This window comes from Sander lucioperca, chromosome 24, assembly GCF_008315115.2.
Source record: "Sander lucioperca isolate FBNREF2018 chromosome 24, SLUC_FBN_1.2, whole genome shotgun sequence".
Taxonomy (NCBI): Eukaryota; Metazoa; Chordata; class Actinopteri; order Perciformes; family Percidae; genus Sander; species Sander lucioperca.
Genome location: NC_050196.1, coordinates 875228 through 894542, shown reverse-complemented (window position 1 = coordinate 894542; position 19315 = coordinate 875228). Strand labels below are relative to the sequence as shown.

The 19315-nt window shown below is 42.7% G+C and overlaps 1 protein-coding gene across 1 annotated transcript in view; it reads right to left on the bottom strand.

Annotated features, from left to right (window-relative positions):
* Positions 1 to 7381: 7381 nt before the first annotated feature.
* The window catches only part of LOC116053699 (SH3 domain-binding protein 4-A-like), a 36460-nt gene continuing 24526 nt past the window's right edge, over positions 7382 to 19315 (bottom strand). The window contains exons 4-5 of the mRNA XM_031304806.2: positions 10891 to 11079; positions 7382 to 7768 (exon numbers count right to left, since the gene is read on the bottom strand). Coding sequence (XP_031160666.1) covers positions 7544 to 7768; positions 10891 to 11079 — 414 coding nt within the window. The 3' untranslated portion in view covers positions 7382 to 7543. The remainder of the gene's footprint in view (positions 7769 to 10890; positions 11080 to 19315) is intronic.

The following is a 19315-nucleotide window of genomic DNA, read 5'->3' as shown; positions in this document are numbered from 1 at the left end:
TGCAACTCTTTTTTTCTCGACTACCTCGTAATTTTTATAGCCAGACGAAACTATCTTCGGTATCATTTTGCCAACTGGCGCGTTGTTGCTTGTGCTTCATTGGTTGTCTTGCAATGTGCCTGCTTAGATGCTGTCGAATCAAAACAACGTGGGACTACAGTGATTGGATGTCGTGCAGGCAGCGCGCGTGCTCTCTGCATGCATACAGGTGGTGCACATTTTTTTCACAGATGCAGATAAACTGAGAGCGGCGCGGCCGTGTGAACATTTTCTTCCCCAGTTTTCATGGGAAGTAGCAAGTCTTCTCGAGTCAAAAGGCGCAAGTCCAAGTGAAGTCACGAGTCATTGATGTTAAAGTCCAAGTCGAGTTGCAAGTCTTTGTATATTTTGTCGAGTCGAGTCTGAAGTCATCAAATTCATGACTCGAGTCTGACTCGAGTCCAAGTCACATGACTCGAGTCCACACCTCTGCTATATAGTGTGTTCTCCATTTTGTAGTGGTGTTTGAATTATCAGCGGTAAATTTCATTCACTATATAGTCCACTATGAAATACCCACAATGCACAGCTAGAGCGTACATATGATGTAGCCCACATTTTACTCCTGTATACCACAATGCAACGCAGCCGTGTTTTCCCAAAGGAGAAGAAGAAGAAGCAGAAGTCCACGCGAAAAACTGAAAAGGAGAAATGGAGCAGGCTTCCGTTTCTACACAGTGGAAACGTAACATGCAACATATATAATATACAACCTTTAATATTCTCCTGAGTGCTCGGTTTGTTTCAGGGACGTATTGGAAGTATTTTAGTTTCAGTTTGTTTACGTGATGCTGGGCTCGCCCGCCTCCGCCACACAAATAATCGGCGATCTCCTGATGCCACGATGTCTTTGGTGTAGTGTCCGACATCTCGTTTGGTCATTCCCAATATACACTCACCTAAAGGATTATTAGGAACACCTGTAAGATTTCTCGTTACTGCAATTATCTAATCAATCAATCACATGGCAGCTGCTTCAGTGCATTTAGGGGTGTGGTCCAGGTCTAGACAATCTCCTGAACTCCAAACTGAATGTCAGAATGGGAAAGAAAGGTGATCTCAGCAACTCTGAGCGTGGCATGGTTGTTGGTGCCAGACGGGCTGGTCTGAGTATTTCACAATCTGCTCACACAACCATTTCTAGGGTTTACAAAGAATGGTCTGAAAAAGGAAAATCATCCAGTATGCAGCAGTCCTGGGGGGCGAAAACGCCTTGTTGATGCTAGAGGTCAGCTGATAGAAGATCAACTTTGACTCAAATAACCACTCGTTACAACCGAGGTATGCAGCCAAGCATTTGTGAAGCCACAACACACACAACCTTGAGGCGGATGTTCTACACCAGCAGAAGACCCCACCGGGTACCACTCATCTCCACTAAAAATAAGAAAATGAGGTTACAATTTGCACAAGCTCACCAGAATTGGACAGTTGAAGACTGGACAAATGTTGCCTGGTCTGGTGAGTCTCAATTTCTGTTGAGACATTCAGATGGTAGAGTCAGAATTTGGCGTAAACAGAATGAGAACATGGATCCGTCATGCCTTGTTACCACTGGGCAGGCTGGTGGTGGTGTACTGGTGTGGGGGATGTTTTCTTGGCATACTTTAGGCCCCTTAGTACCAATTGGGCATTGTTTAAATGCCACAGCCTACCTGAGCATTGTTTCTGACCATGTCCATCCCTTCATGACCACCATGTACCCATCCTCTGATGGCTACCTCCAGCAGGATAATGCACCATGTCACAAAGCTAAAATCATTTCAAATTGGTTTCTTGAACATGACAATGAGTTCACTGTACTAAAATGGCCCCCACAGTCACCAGATCTCAACCCAATAGAACATCTTTGGGATGTGGTGGAACGGGAGCTTCGTCCCCTGGATGTGCATCCCACAAATCTCCATCAACTGCAAGATGCTATCCTCTCAATATGGGCCAACATTTCTAGAGAATGCTTCCAGCACCTTGTTGAATCAATGCCACAAAGAATTAAGGCAGTTCTGAAGGCGAAAGGGGGTCAAACACGGTATTAGTAGGGTGTTCCTAATAATCCTTTAGGTGAGTGTAGTTCCCTATTTAATAGACACTAGGTAGGGAGTAGTGAGTGAGTGAATGAGGGAACGATTTTCGAACACAGCTCTAACTGTAGCTTTTTTAATGCAGAAACTTCAAGAGTTGTGTCGGGCGATAAGAAAACTCTGCTCTCCATTCTGCGTCCCTAAAGAAAACGCCAGACAAGCTTAGGAGATTTTGGAGACGAACGTGTTTTTTTTTTTTATTATCTCCGTATGAATATTTCTCTCGGTGCAAAGAGAATCTGTAAACACGAGTGGCTGCACACAGTGGTGGTTGCACTTGTTATTCCTTTATAGCAGTTTGATGTAATAAATAAAAAAAGAGCTTGGAGTCATATCCAGGAGACGAGCAGGAATGTTGAGGGTGAGTCATCGAGAGGCGAAGGACGACTCTGTCAAGGTGGCCTGTCCTCTGAGGGTGAATAATTATCTGCTTTAATTAAAGCACATTAAAGTGTGTGTGTGTGTGCGTGTGTGTCTGTGTGTAGAGGACAGCGTGTGGCTGGGAAAGAGAGCATACTAGGATGGGTTTGAATGCATTCACGTGTGGTGTTTGCGCACGCATTCGCAGCACGTGTTTGTGCATTCATTTATGATATTTGGATGTGTTTTCGGCGTGTTTGTGCTTACACGAAGGAATCCGCTGTATGGTCCGGGTGGAATTGATGACGGCAGCGTCACGCAACGCTCACACTTGACACACTACACACTACACAGCCACTTATGCAGGAACCATCGCAGTCGGGCCGCGATTTGCACATTCACAGAGGTGAAAAAAAAGAATCCGTCGACCCTTTGCTGCATATCTGCACACATTTATCACCATGAGGAAGTCCATCATTTTGAGGAAAGTGTGTTTGCTGTCCTACCCAGAGTCAGACAATGACAGATGGAAGTCAGTTTCACCCATAGATATAAAACAATAGATGTGACATGACGTCATAACTAATGGGATTATCAGCTGTGCAGCACCTGTCGTTTTACCAAAAGGACCAAAGTGACCAGGGAGGCTGGCATCACTTCCCACGCGTCAGTATAGAGAGGCAAAGCCCCCCCCCCCTCCCCTCCCTTTCTGGTGGACCTCATGGGACCTTCATTCGGAAAGAAATGTGCATGGTAGTGAACGGGGAGAGGCGAATTATTTTTGGATCCCGTTTGAATTGAGCCATGGATTACACATATGGGGCCCTATTTTAACGATCTAAGTGCACGGCGTGAAAGGTGCGTTTAGGGCGTGTCCAAATCCACTTTTGTTAGTTTGACGGCAGAAAAAAGGGTCCGTGCGCCGGGCTTATGGTTCTAAAGGGTTGTACTTAGTGTCTTCATTAATCAGAGGTGTGTTTTGGGTGCAACATGCAATAAACCAATCAGAGATCATCTCCCATTCCCTTTAAAAGCCAGGCGCGTTTGGACCTTGGCGCATTGCTATTATGATGGCGGATTTGCACCGTAATATTTTTATATGTAATCTTCTGCATGTGTGTGTGCTGCAGTGCGTCCCTGTGTGTGTAACAAGCATAGTGTGCGCGCTGTGCACAAGCCTAGGAGCATCTTACTAATTCGCTGTTAAAATAACAATGAAATGCTGCGTTATTGACTTTAGACCAGGTTTTTGTTGGTCAATGGTGCCATCACTTCCCGCTGCCTCACGATAGCAACACGCCCAGAATGCACCTGAACACACCTCCCTGTAAGACCAGCACGCCCAGAATGCACCTGAACACACCTCCCTGTAAGACCAGCACGCCCAGAATGCACCTAAACACACCTCCCTGTAAGAACAGCACGCCCATGGGCCACAGATGGGCGCAGGTGCATTTACTATTTAAACGACGCGGGCGCTGGACGGGAAACTGACAACTGCGTCGGTCTTAAACTAGCCAAGACACTTGGGTCGGGCTTTACGCCGTGCTACGCCGGGTGCAAGACAGGGCCCATGATGTTCGTCAGTTTCAAAGATAATCTTTCAACTGAAGAAAGTCTCAGTTTGTCGTAGGTTTGTCGTAGTACTACTAAGTTTTGTGTGTAGCCGCCCAGGGAACTACATCTCTCGTCTCGCACACTTTACGTCACCTCAGCTTGATGCTCGGCTCGCTCGCTCTATGATACATACATACTTTTACTTAAGTAACATTTGTAAATGGTTTACAGTGTAGGGCTGCTTGACATGGTTAATAACAAAATATGAATAAGAATACTTTTTCCCAAACAAGATGCAAAATGTATGCAAAACCATATCTTAAAATCAATTAACACCGTATGTCACTTTAAATGTGTAACACAAAAAGGTAATTTGTTACTTTAAAAAAAAAAAATCAAGAATAAGACAAGATAACCGTACCTTCACAATATTCAATTCAATTTTATTCATAGTATCATATCCGTGCTATACACCCTCCCCCGCCGGTCTAGGCCAGTGAAAGTCAATAATCAATAATATCGATTCATCCTCAACCCTACTTCGATCTACTGCACAGATATTTCTTTCACTTGACAAATCAGTGGGATTGGGAGTGTTTTAATGTCCAGATATACTTCAAATAAAATTAAATAATGTGTAGTCTTCTTTTGCAAACACACATTCAGTCATTACAAGTTGTTTTACATTTTTTTTTCTCGGTTTTATTGAAACCTTCTCAACAGAAAAACAGATCTGCGACCTGTCACAGGTGACACAACGCAACTTAAGAATGTGTCAATACTTAATCGGCATTTAGTACAAATATATAGACATATATAATCTCCTCGCACATTTTCTGTTCAGAGCATCTTCATATTCCAAAACAGACACCGGAACACTGTAGCAGTCGCAAAACATTATTGAAACGAAAATGAAAACAAAAGACTGACACGAAAACAGATGTAGAAATGAACAATAAAACCATCAAAGCCCATTAGTTATACTTAAACAACATAGGTAGAAACCCAAATCAGAGACAAAAGGCTCCTTTAAATATAAATTACACAAAAACTAGATATTTTCTGATATAATGAGTCCCAATTGAAAGCCACGTCATTTAGTTAAGCAGTAAACTGTGTGTGCCTGTCCTGAACCCACAAGTTCATCTGACTGTAACAGCTGATGTGACTTAAGTTAAAGGGTAACTTTGTTTTTTTTTTTTTACCCTATTTTCCTATGTTTTTGTGTCTAAGTGACTGATGGGAACAACATTCTTTGACGTTGGTCCAGTATTAAGTGAGCTCGCTGCAGTCGGCAGCGGAGAAACAAGCTACAATGTAAGTTAATAGGGCAATTGCGCATCCTCAATTTACGTTCACAATAGTGCTCATTTGCAACAGGCTCAGATTAATATTCTAAGTGTCTGACAACATTATGGAAGGGATTCCTACAGAAAGTAATTTCTGTTAAAAGATTAAGATCCTTTTTTAAACATAAATACATCCGCTAAATTGCGTTAACAACCCACCAGACTCCATGTAAATAAACAGTAATTTTAGCATCGTAAAATACACTTCATTTACAGTCGACAGACACAAAATAAAACTATGAAAAGCCGTTTTGGGTCGTCTTTCCACTTTTCCAACCATCACAACTTTAGTTGTGGTTGGAATAAACACATAGTTTACAGATTTACATGTGAAAATATGTTGGTTCTATACACGCTAAAAGTGCAGTTTATTTAAATGGAGTCTGGTGGGTTTAGCGCTAGCGACCTCAGAGCTGTTTCTGGTTAAACAAAGAGGATGTTACTCTTTAAAAAAAAGTCTATCTCTGTAGGGATCCTTTCCATAATGTTGTCAGACACTTAGAATAATATTCTGAGCCTGTCAGCAAGAAATAAAGCACTTTTAGTGGACCAAATTGACAATGCACATTTGTCCTATAGTATTGCCTTGCAGTCTGGTTGAAAAAACACTCCAGTAATATGCACCACAAGAAAATAATGATAGTTATGCTTCGGAGGAGTCAGAAAGTTAAGAAAATAGCAAACTTGCATGAGAAAGGTGATGTACTGGCACCTTTAGCAGGAATTTCAACATTATCATGAATATTTTAGGTCTATCTTCATCACATACGTAATCTCTGAAAAAACAAAAACGTGTGCAACAGTCTAACATCTTGAAAATATTGGATGCACTTACGTATAATAAATGTAGGATTTCATGCTTTAAAAAGGAAAAGAGATTTGGATGTTAAGCTAAAAACTCAAGCGTCCAAAATGTACCACGGTTGTAATTTTGATTTTAGAAGTTCTAACTCTTCAAGCGTACAGTACACAAGAATAACACTGCCACGAAAATACATCACCTGTATCGTTCTGCAAGTTTAAAAAATAGAAGTGTATCTTGCGAGTCACACGTGACTTTAGCATGACTGTTTTTGGCTAATTACTGCTGACAAATGCTCTTAATGTTTTGAATGTATGCAACAACTTTTTTAACACATCAGCTCCGCCTTCTTCCGCCAGTGAGAAGCAGTGAAAGAATGGAGGGGAAAAGTTGCGTTGTGCGTAAAAAATTTAGCTTGCAAACAAAGGGGGTCAAAACAGCTTTTAAAGACGGCGGACAGGTCAAAGTTCACAGTACGTGTGGTTACGTATACTGCAGTGGTTGAGGTCTCTGATGTTGACCTGAGGAAGATGTGGAAACGGAAAGAAGAACTCATACACACTGTCATCGATTGCAGCGAAATTAAAAGGGAACAGCCAAAAGAAGGGACATAGAGAAAGCAGGATAAACCTAACAAAAGGCATACAAACAGATAGATCCTCCAGTTTCACATTGACTTATTCAATGCCAGGAATCGTCCAATAACGTTTCTACATCTGGCGCTTAATGGGAACCTATCGATGCTGCCACCGATGACGCCGGTCCAAGACTCCAAACAAGAGGACCTACAGATCTGACGTGAAGATCAGAGGCTTCCCAGAAGCTTGTCCAACTGTCCAAGACAAAACTCCGCACACGTATTGAGCTCCAGTAACCAGAGATGGTCCGATTTCATTTTTTTGCTTCCTGATACCGATTCCGATACCTGAACTTGCGAATCGGCCGATACCGAGTACTGATCCGATACCAGGGTGTCATATATATTATTATGTTTTGACAGCTGTATACTACTATCCCTGTATGGATGCGGTATGATTTCTATATTTGTTGTTCGGTCTGGCTCAGGTTAAAGTCTTTGTGAAACATGAACAAACCCAAACAATGAACGCCACAGAACTTTCTTTTATTATCCAGTTTGACAGTCAGCCATAACGGAAAAAGAACATGAATATCTACTTTAAAGTAGATTTTCTTCAGGGCTAAACTACGTGGTACTGGATCGGTGCATAAACTCCAGTACTCTCCGATACCCATGCCAGCATTTTAGGCCATATCGGAGACTTTTCCGATACTGGTATCGGAACAGCCCTCATAGACTTTTTAACAGAAAGTGTTCTCCAGGTGCGTGAAAGTGTTCACACGGCGAAATCTCCGTATCCCGTGGGACAGAAGGCGGCACTTTGGAGCGTATCGAGGCAGTTGACGAGGATTAGCGTGCCCGTCAGGTGCTTCCACCTCTTGGTGATGGGGTTCCTCATCTTGTCTAGGCCGAGGTGGAGCTCCTGGATCACGTCTCGGTAGCTGTCCCCGATGTGGGCGGCCCACGTTAGGAGGAAGTCGTAGGCTGGCTTCCACATGGACTGAACGGTTGGGATCAGGGTCAAAGACAGAGAGGAGAGGATGGACAGAGAGGAATACTTTTAGTGGTGCGAATTTGCCAAAATGTTAACAGATGTAGGCTAAAAATAACTAGAGTTGGGTACCGAAACGCTGTGCTAATATGGCATCGGTGCCTAAATGAACGGTATCTGACATAATGACCGGTTGTTTGGCGGGGGGGCCAACCAACCTCCTTAAAGTGTTTCATGCTTCTTGTGTTCAGCGCGGTGCGGACGGCAATATGACGCAAACGCGGCCTAGGCGACTGTGTGCGGAGGGTCAGCGGAGGGTCTGATCGCCGAGCCGTGCCCTTTCAAGATTTTGTAACAATGCGGACACGGTCGCATAGACCGCGTTGCAATGATTGGCTACAGGAGAGAAGAAGTCCGTCCTTTGAGCCGCTCTGACCGCAATCAGTATGAAAGACCAGACGGTTCGCGGTGACCACGCGCACCGTCCGCAGCGCCCCCGACCGCGCTGAATGCAAGAAGCATGAAACCGCTTTTACGCAGGCTTTCGGTCTTTCATACTACTCTCTACTGTTGTCTCTCTACATACTACTCTCTACTGTTGTCTCTCTACATACTACTCTCTACTGTCGTCTCTCTACATACTACTCTCTACTGTCGTCTCTCTACATACTACTCTCTACTGTCGTCTCTCTACATACTACTCTCTACTGTCGTCTCTCTACATACTACTCTCTACGGTCGTCTCTCTACATACTACTCTCTACTGTCGTCTCTCTACATACTACTCTCTACTGTCGTCTCTCTACATACTACTCTCTACTGTCGTCTCTCTACATACTACTCTCTACTGTCGTCTCTCTACATACTACTCTACTGTTGTCTCTCTAAATACTACTCTCTACTGTTGTCTCTCTACATACTACTCTCTACGGTTGTCTCTCTACATACTACTCTCTACTGTTGTCTCTCTAAATACTACTCTCTACTGTCGTCTCTCTACATACTACTCTACTGTTGACTCTACATACTACTCTCTACCGTTGTCTCTCTACATACTACTCTCTACTGTTGTCTCTCTACATACTACTCTCTACTGTTGTCTCCCTACATACTACCCTCTACTGTTGTCTCTCTAAATACTACTCTCTACATACTACTCTCTACTGTTGTCTCTCTACATACTACTCTCTACTGTTGTCTCTCTACATACTACTCTCTACCGTTGTCTCTACATACTACTCTCTACTGTTGTCTCTCTAAATACTACTCTCTACTGTTGTCTCTCTACATACTACTCTCTACGGTTGTCTCTCTACATACTACTCTCTACTGTTGTCTCTCTACATACTACTCTCTACCGTTGTCTCTCTACATACTACTCTCTACCATTGTCTCTCTACATACTACTCTCTACCGTTGTCTCTCTACATACTACCCTCTACCGTTGTCTCTCTACATACTACTCTCTACTGTTGTCTCTCTAAATACTACTCTCTACTGTTGTCTCTCTACATACTACTCTCTACGGTTGTCTCTCTACATACTACTCTCTACTGTTGTCTCTCTAAATACTACTCTCTACTGTCGTCTCTCTACATACTACTCTACTGTTGACTCTACATACTACTCTCTACCGTTGTCTCTCTACATACTACCCTCTACTGTTGTCTCTCTACATACTACTCTCTACTGTTGTCTCCCTACATACTACCCTCTACTGTTGTCTCTCTAAATACTACTCTCTACATACTACTCTCTACTGTTGTCTCTCTACATACTACTCTCTACTGTTGTCTCTCTACATACTACTCTCTACCGTTGTCTCTACATACTACTCTCTACTGTTGTCTCTCTAAATACTACTCTCTACTGTTGTCTCTCTACATACTACTCTCTACGGTTGTCTCTCTACATACTACTCTCTACTGTTGTCTCTCTACATACTACTCTCTACCGTTGTCTCTCTACATACTACTCTCTACCATTGTCTCTCTACATACTACTCTCTACCGTTGTCTCTCTACATACTACCCTCTACCGTTGTCTCTCTACATACTACTCTCTACTGTTGTCTCTCTAAATACTACTCTCTACTGTTGTCTCTCTACATACTACTCTCTACGGTTGTCTCTCTACATACTACTCTCTACTGTTGTCTCTCTAAATACTACTCTCTACTGTCGTCTCTCTACATACTACTCTACTGTTGACTCTACATACTACTCTCTACCGTTGTCTCTCTACATACTACTCTCTACTGTTGTCTCTCTACATACTACTCTCTACTGTTGTCTCCCTACATACTACCCTCTACTGTTGTCTCTCTAAATACTACTCTCTACATACTACTCTCTACTGTTGTCTCTCTACATACTACTCTCTACTGTTGTCTCTCTACATACTACTCTCTACCGTTGTCTCTACATACTACTCTCTACTGTTGTCTCTCTAAATACTACTCTCTACTGTTGTCTCTCTACATACTACTCTCTACGGTTGTCTCTCTACATACTACTCTCTACTGTTGTCTCTCTAAATACTACTCTCTACTGTCGTCTCTCTACATACTACTCTACTGTTGACTCTACATACTACTCTCTACCGTTGTCTCTCTACATACTACTCTCTACTGTTGTCTCTCTACATACTACTCTCTACTGTTGTCTCCCTACATACTACCCTCTACTGTTGTCTCTCTAAATACTACTCTCTACATACTACTCTCTACTGTTGTCTCTCTACATACTACTCTCTACTGTTGTCTCTCTACATACTACTCTCTACCGTTGTCTCTACATACTACTCTCTACTGTTGTCTCTCTACATACTACTCTCTACTGTTGTCTCCCTACATACTACTCTCTACTGTTGTCTCTCTAAATACTACTCTCTACCGTTGTCTCTCTTAATACTACGTCATCTTACAGCGCCGCGGTCGAGCTGTTGCTCTGCCCGGTGCGTTCCATACAGACGCTGAAGGGTGATTTTTCCGTCGGTTACGTTGACGCTGAGAGACACTGACCAAGCGTACTTTACAAGTTGGGAGTGACAACGGGTTGTCTATCCACCCACATGCAGACAGTTCCCCTGTTTTTAAAAACCTGTGGAGATACAATCCCACCGTCTCTCACCTCATTGTCCAACAGGCCGTTCTTGTCGCGGTGCGGAGCCTCGTAGGCCTCCATCTGCTGTCTGGACACTCGAGCAAGTTTCTCGGCCAGTTCCCTCCAGCGGAACGCCACCTCCACCGCCGTGGTCAGCAAGACGAAATCCAGGACCAGTCTGGCAACCAGACCCTGGCAGTCCATCTTCAGCAACGCCTGATGAGGGAGAGAGAGAGACACAGCAAACAGTGGAATGGGTTTTTTAATTAAGCCTGAGAGTTTTTTGATACATGAGCAGAAATATTTAAAGTGCTGCAGGGTTCAACGTCAAGTTGTTGTTTTTTCACTTGCAAATTCGACTTTGCCTGAAGCTAATTTTTTACTGGCTTCTGTAGAGATAGTTGTTGTTTTCACCACCAAAAAGTTTGAAAAAACGTTAAAAAACAAAACATCTAAAAAATGAAATTTCAAAAACGCAACATATAAAGACCTAGAGGTGGGGGATATGGATACAATCCTGTGTAATTTTAGAATGCACTAATATGTAGGCTATACACTAGTGCTGTGTATTGGCAAAAATCTGGCGATACGATACGTATCACGATACATGGGTCACAATTCAATATATTGCAATATATTTCAATACTGTGTGCGTAAAGCGATATATTGGGATTTATCATTTTAGAAAAACTAATATTTAAATAAAGACATGATGTGCATAAAAGTCAAAGAAGTTTACAATTCAGTACACAGAAAATCAAACTGCCAGTTTGGGATTGTGGTTCCCAGGTTCTTAGTGAGCTAATGTTTATATGCTAAAGTAGGCCAAAGTTCAGCCATAGCTACATTGTTAGCTTCTAGCAAAAAGTGAAGCACTGCTAGGCACTGTGAGGCACTGCTAGGCACTGTTAGGCACTGCTAGGCACTGCTAGGCACTGCTAGGCACTGTTAGGCACTGCTAGGCACTGCTAGGCACTGTTAGGCACTGCTAGGTACTGCTAGGCACTGCTAGGCACTGCTAGGCACTGCTAGGCACTATTAGGCACTGCTAGGCACTGCTAGGCAACGACACTAGTGGTGCGTCTCAGCATAGCCATCTAGCGGTAGGGGGTTTAAACACAACATAAACGTGAATCACTGTCTTGCATGAATATTTTTGCACGTAAAAAAAAAAAAATCAATATTGTGTTTTTGAAAATCGATACAGTATTGCAAAAAAACATATCGCGATACTCGAGTGTATCGATTTTTTCTTACACCCCTACTATACACTTTCTGGAAATTCAATTTAGAAAGTGTATCTAAAGCTAAAATAGCATGTCTGTTAATGACAGAGTTAAATATCTGACGGTTGATTTGCAACATTGCATCATATTATTAATTAATTAATTCATTAATGGGACAGCTACATCGTAATTGGTATAGGAACCATGTGGACCGGTGATTCCCAAAATCAAGCTCCAACCTATTGGACTTCCTTTTCTAATCCCATTTCCTGGTCCAGTGGTTTCCAACCTTTTTGTCTCAAATCCCCTTTAAAACGACAAAGTCTCCGCGTGTGACCAATCTTGACAGGCTTCACATGCCGGTGTATGAGTGCTGATCAGTTCAGCCAAAAGGGATTTTTCCTTCTCAGAACAATGTGACATCATGACTTTGCGTAAACATACACGCCACTTTCTAAAGCCACGCGGCGCGTTATCGCGAGGCTACGTGTTATTGCGAGGCTACGGTTGGGTTTAGGAAACGTCACACGCGGGTTGGGTTCAGGAAAAGAAGAACGGGGTTGGGTTTAGGAAAACAACAAACGTGGAAAGGAAACATCACACGCGATCCCAGCTCTCCTGGGTGAAAGTCCTGTGAAAGTCCAACCCCCACACGCGGATTTCCGCCCTTTCATACTACTCGCTACGGCGTCAATTCACACGCAATCACAAGGTAATGTAAGTGAATGGAGGCCAAACGGCGTTGATAAACACGCTAAAAAACGAGTATGCGTCTTGATAACACGCCAATAATGGCCACTTCATGACATCAGTCTGCTCAAAAGGCTTCATTTGAATAATTTCTTAGAAGCATTTGTATAGAAAAAAATCATCACATTATCCCTAAAAAATAAACGGTTATAGTCCTGTTTGTCTTTAAACTGGCCGCAGGGGCCGAATAGCAAACATAAAGAAAGAAACAACCTTTGTTTATGGGTGAGTGTAGGAATTTAATCCTTAGCCCCGTACAGTACTTACAAGTAGTTATGACCCTCGACTGCATGCCATAAATACGTTCCTACTCAGATAACCCGGTTAAATGAGGGTTAGAAAATACTGAGCATTAATAAGAGCAGCTGACTGGAAAGCACACTGGAGGCAAGATTTCTTTCTTTTCTTGAGAAAAAATGCAGCGTGTGCATGTGTGCATGTGTGTATGTGTGTGTGTGTGTGTGTGTGTGTGTGTGTGTGTGTGTGTGTGTGTGTGTGTGTCCATCCAAAGATAATGTTGGTTCAGAAAAGCAAGGATCTCACACACACACACACACGCACACACGCACACACGCAGCCTTGGAAAATACTTGTTTCATTTCAGGGCTTTTTTATTCTATTACAAACATTCATACAAACACACAGCTCTAAAAATGAACTACTTAATTCAGTGCTGCTGTCTGAAATAAATAACGTTGTCCCTGTTTTCGTCTGTTCTTGTCATTCCAACTCAACAGTTTCCTATTGGCTTCGGAAGATCAGACCAGAGGCCAGCGTTGCTCGAAACTCTTCAGAAAAGATTTGTCTAATGGCCTTCAGACGGACGCAACAGCAGCATCCTGAACGCCCCCCGCAGCGCCATCCGTCTCGTCTTGACTGCTGATTACTCACATCCACGGGAGCACAGAAAAGTATTTCAGGTTCTGTGCTTTTTAAAAAAATGTTAATCACATCTAAGATTCCCCGAGACGCACGCTGAGGAAGTGTATGTTGTCGAACGAGTTTTCTTTTTACCGATACGATAAAAACCAAGATCATTTACTGGAGCGCAATTAGTTTCTACTGATTCAGCCTCGCTGTCGAGACAGCATCGCAAAAACAGTCTGGTTGTGAGATGAGAATCTAAACTTGAGGGGAAAATATACGGAAGCATAAGGCTGCCACGGTACAATAAGACAAACGTATCCGCGTCACGTATTGCACGTTTATTGTAACAAGATATTTTCACGTTTTAACAAGATATTTTCACGTTACTACAACATACAAACGTATGAAGTTATAACAAGAACATGTTCTTGTTTTACTACTATTTTAACGTGATACGGATCCGTTTCTCTGTTTCTGCCGTGGCAGCACTACGCTTCCGTAAAAACAGAAGCAGATAACTTGACAGAAACAGTACAACTTATAAGTATCACATTATTACGTGGAAAAGTTTATTGTAATAACAAGATGTTTTTTTTTACGTTTTAACAAGATATATTTTTCACGTTTTAACAAGATATTTGCAACATTCAAACTTATCAACCCTCATTGAAAAGGGCAATTTCACACATCTTCTTAAATTTACCTATTTAGGTGTTTGCACCGATCCCCGTGTGTTTCATACCAAAATGTTCAGAACAAACTCAGCTTTCTATATAGTGACGCCCAAATCTGTCTGAGAACGATGTGTGAAGAGACAATTTGGCACTAAAGCTGAAACGTTGACATTGGCTTTTTAAAATTCCCTCAAATCTCTTTTTGAAAACAAACCTTAGCTTATGTGTTGTACGAATTATTTCGGTGCTTGAAATGAGTCTACCAAAGTCTTTAGGTTATAGTAGCCTGGTCCTACCAGACTCTGGTCCATTTCATTTGTACAGAGAGTCTGGCCACTCTCCATTGACAAGTGTTAACTTCCTGTACTCTGTTGAAGTTTAAAACTATTGGATCTGCCCAGAGCCACTCTGGATCTGCCATAACCAATCGCTAACGTTTGGTCGTGACGCCGGTTTAGCATCGCTATCGTTAGCCTTAGCTAAGTCCTTCACCACTAACGGAGCGAGCTGGAAAATCAAACTGTTTCCGAACCCTGTTGGGAAGAGGGCCACAACATCATGGCCACCAACACAACTCAGCAAAGATTGTTCTTGCTCAGGCTTTAACTTCTGGATATTCGGCAGCGTTGCCACAACGGACCGAATGGCTTCGCTTGCATCTTTCTCCGCCGCCATTATGGAACTACAACTCAAACTAGCGCACGACCTCAATGTCAACGTTCCACCCACTCCCTCTGTTCACTGATTGGACCGCCAAAGATTTGGCCGGAGAAAACCCAAGAATATACTGCAAACCCAGACGGTGTACTGAAGGGAAATGAAAATGGAGCAGAAGTATGTAGGAGGGCGGAGCCAGGCTAGTGTTATATATGATTAAAATAGTAAATAAATGTCTGAAATGAAATTTTGTAATATCGCTTTTTGAGTCAGAGTGTTGTCAAACATCGTTTGGACGCGCCGGTGGGTCTTTCGTCTTCAGAGGGTTACGTTATAACGAGAACATTTTCTTGTTATTTTTTTAACGTGATCATTCGTTATAACGTCATAAATAGTACATTGTCTTGTTATAACTTGATAAGTTGGTATGTTAAAAATATATTGCTATTACAATAAACCTTACAACGCGATACGTTTTTCTGTTTCTGCCGTTGGCAACACTACGCTTCCGTAGAGAAACAAGCAGATAGAAACTTGTTTTCCTTCTGTTTGTTGACATCCACGTGGATACCAATTTTAAGCCATTTCCTTTATGATTTATTGATGTAACCTCTAATAGGCTTTTAAAGTCTTGCATAGTAATGTATGTCCTCCAGAAAAGCCTGTAAGTTTGTAAGAATTATTATGGTAAATATTGCGATTTCTTTCTTTGGCCATTTGTTGAAAGGAAACAGTAGTCGGATGAAATACTGTACATCAAGAAGTCTGTTAGCAGAAGCATGTTTCTCCATCTTAAAGCTCCAATGTGTAAGAATTTCTCTCTTTCTCGCGCCGCACAGTTCAAAGTACGTATTACAGCTACGGTAGCCGTTCAATATCCTTTTGCTTTTATGTCCCTTACCAGCTAACGTATTACAAGATGGAGCATGAATATGGAGCGTCTCCCCCAGTTCATGCAAACACAAATGTAAAATTTCAAGCCAATAGGCATACTTGGAGTTGGTGGTGGTGGTAAATATTCATGAAAAAGGACACGTTTGTGAACGGGCAACACAGATTTTAATAATGAACAACTAAAAACGTTACACACTGGACCTTTAAAAAGGACAGACAGGGAGAACCCTATCATGGTCGTGAAATTTCCTTTCATGAGAATAATCTATTTTACCCTTCTTCTCCCATCCTTTATCTTTGATCTCTTTTACCCTCTCTATTACGAGCTGCAGCTCTGCAATACAGTGAAATAAAGGTTACTCTTTACAAACCAAACTGATGATGAAGATGATGATGAATTATTTGGTTTTGAAACAGACACCGTACACCTGCCTCCTTTTCTCTCTCTCCCTGCCTGCCTCTAACTCTCATGCACTTTGGCCTTCTACTGCCATGTCCTCCATCTACTGGTCCAGGTCAGAGGTGCCTAAATTCCTTCATACCACGGGCCAGAATGTATCAGGAGTGAAGGCCACCGTAATACCGTAATTCTTGTAATTCTAACGTGTTTAATTGAATGGGGAAGTTTTAACAGCACTGTGCTTTACGTTGCCGTAAAACTCAGATGAAGTTCTTTTTTAGCTGCACAAAACGTTGGTTTCGTAGTCATTGCGGTTAGGATTTGACAGCACTTTCAAAATAAGAGAGGAGAATAAGCCTTAGCATGTCAGATGCCATGGCAGGCCAAAACAAAGAGAGCACAGGCCTTGGTTTAAAAAAAGACCCGCTCCAAACACGCACGCACACATACACACGAGCATGCACGCACACACACACACGCGTGTGAACGCATGCTCACAGGCACAATCATGCACACACGCACACACACACACACACACACACACAGGCATGCACACAGACACACACACACACAAACACAAACGCATGCACACAGACACACAGATATACACACACACACACAAAGCATGCACAGACACACCTGCATGCACGCACACAGACACACATGCATGCACGCACACAGACACACACACACACACGATTAAGTTTAAGAAAAACATCGTAGTTTGGGTTAAAATCAGTTCTGATCGGTTAAGTTACTTCACTTTCGGTTACGGACGTTGTAAGTGACGGCTACCTCGTTTTATTCATACAATAGCTTGTTTCATTCACGTTCTGTCGCTCACGGACGGAGATTTTGTTTATGCTTGGTCACTCACGTAAGGTGAGCCCGGGAACAGGACACGCTGGAGTTCACCGGAGACTCTTTTTTTTTCCCCCCCGTTTCTCTCATCTACAGTCAGTGGTGGAATGTAACTAAGTACATTTACTCAGGTACTGTACAAGTCCAAATGTTGAGGTACTTGTACTTTACTTGAGTCTCTCTTTTCGTGCCACTTTCTACTTCGCTACATTTCAGACAGAAATATTGTACTTTTTACTCCCCTACATTCATCTGACAGTCCTTTTTTGGCAATCAGGATAATTCTGACTTCATTTTATATATATATATATAAAAAAAGAAGCCTATTCAGGAATTCTGGATTATCTTATTCTCCTGGTGAACTGACTTCACATATGACAACGTTATTGCATTCACAAATCTCTCCAGGAAATGCCAGAGTGTAGAAACCAATGCACCACGTAACATCTTTCCTTTTCATCTATGTCCCTGTTTCCAGTCTGGTTTCAGTCGATGTTTCCACATTAATAACTAACATGATTCGGCTCTGAAAAACAGTGGGCTCGGCGAGAGAAGCAAAGTGTCTGAAAAACATGAGGTAGCGGCGACCTGCAGGAAGCCCCTCGAAGCAGACGGACAGATGGTGCTGACAACCGAGCAGGCGGCTGTCAGCGACGGGAAGGAGGGAGGGGGGGGGGGGGGGGGGGGAGCTGAGGGAGATGATAACACTGACGGAGAGAAAGCAGAAAGAAAGGCATAGGAAGGAGGAGAATAACAGCGGGCAGAGAGAGAAAAACCCTTTATCTATAGGAGTCTATCAGTTAACTGATGTAACCTGAGTAACGTGCACGTCGCCTACTTATGGTGCGTTCAAATCAACTCGGGCGTGTTGTAAGTGTTGGGGACAGAGGGCACAGACATGGAAAGTGCAGGGGGGCATTTCCCACCGTACCCCGTTTCCGCTATGCCCTAGCCTGGTCACTACACTCAGGAGTAGTCGGCGGGGTGGGGGCTGGGGGGAACGAGACAGGAAATATTTGCAGTCGCGCCTCTTCTTCGTCAATAACTTTGGTTTCAACAGTGGGGGGGGGGTTTGAGATAACTAGATCCAACTATCTAGTGAGGTCCCGGGGACATGTCTGCATGAATTGAATGAAAGAGACAAAAACCTCGTAAAAATTGTGGAAAAAAACCCTTGAAAAAAGTGACAAAAACCTTGAAAAAAAACCTTGAATAAAGAGACGTTGAAAAAAAGCACAAAAAACTGGTAAAAGTGCCAAAAAAAACTCAAAAAATGTGAAAAAAAAAAAAAAAATTATTCCAGAAAAGTTACAAAACGTCAAAAACGCGACACAAACGTCCAAAAAAGCAACAAAAACTTTTGTAAAAAGCCCAGAATGGATTATTGGAGAGGTTGTAACCCTACGCCTTACGCCTATCAGTCCTTCCAGAAAAATGCGGAGTTTTTTTGTGATTGTTGCGGGCAAAAATCCTTGATTATGCGGCACGTTTTCTTAAAAAAAATTGATGAAATCTGTGGGATATTTATGCAATTTTATGCGATGAAATTGCTGGAACTTGCAAAAACTGCGGTTTCATCATGGCTTCATCGCGGGGTTTGCAGCTTTTCGATGACGTTCACGTCGCGTAATTACGTCACTTCATAACGTTCCCATGGCAACAGGGGAAAATGGCTACTCTTGTGTGAAGTAAACGCAACATTTTTCAACTTTCTGCTAAGATATATGTGACTTTTTTTGCAACGAAAATGCGGGGATTATGAAATCACGCAAGCCCCGCATATTTTGCACGGAAATCTGCAATTTATGCGGCGAAAGTCCGGTGTATTTGAAAAAATGCGGCCCCCGCATAAATATGCGGACTTTGGCTGATTATGCATTGAATTATGCGATCGCATAATGGCGTTTTTCTGGAGGGACTGGCCTATGGTCACGCCCCCAGTGTGTAACGGCCTTAACTGTTGACATTTAGGACTAAAGACCTTGGTTTTGGACGGGAGTCTACAAGCAGGGGATTTGATAACGTCCCCTGCATGCAGGAGTGCTTCGCCTTCACCGTGCCTCTCTGCATAGATCTATTATTAACCAACGCTCCCCTTGGCCTTTCAGCCACTCTCCTCTCGC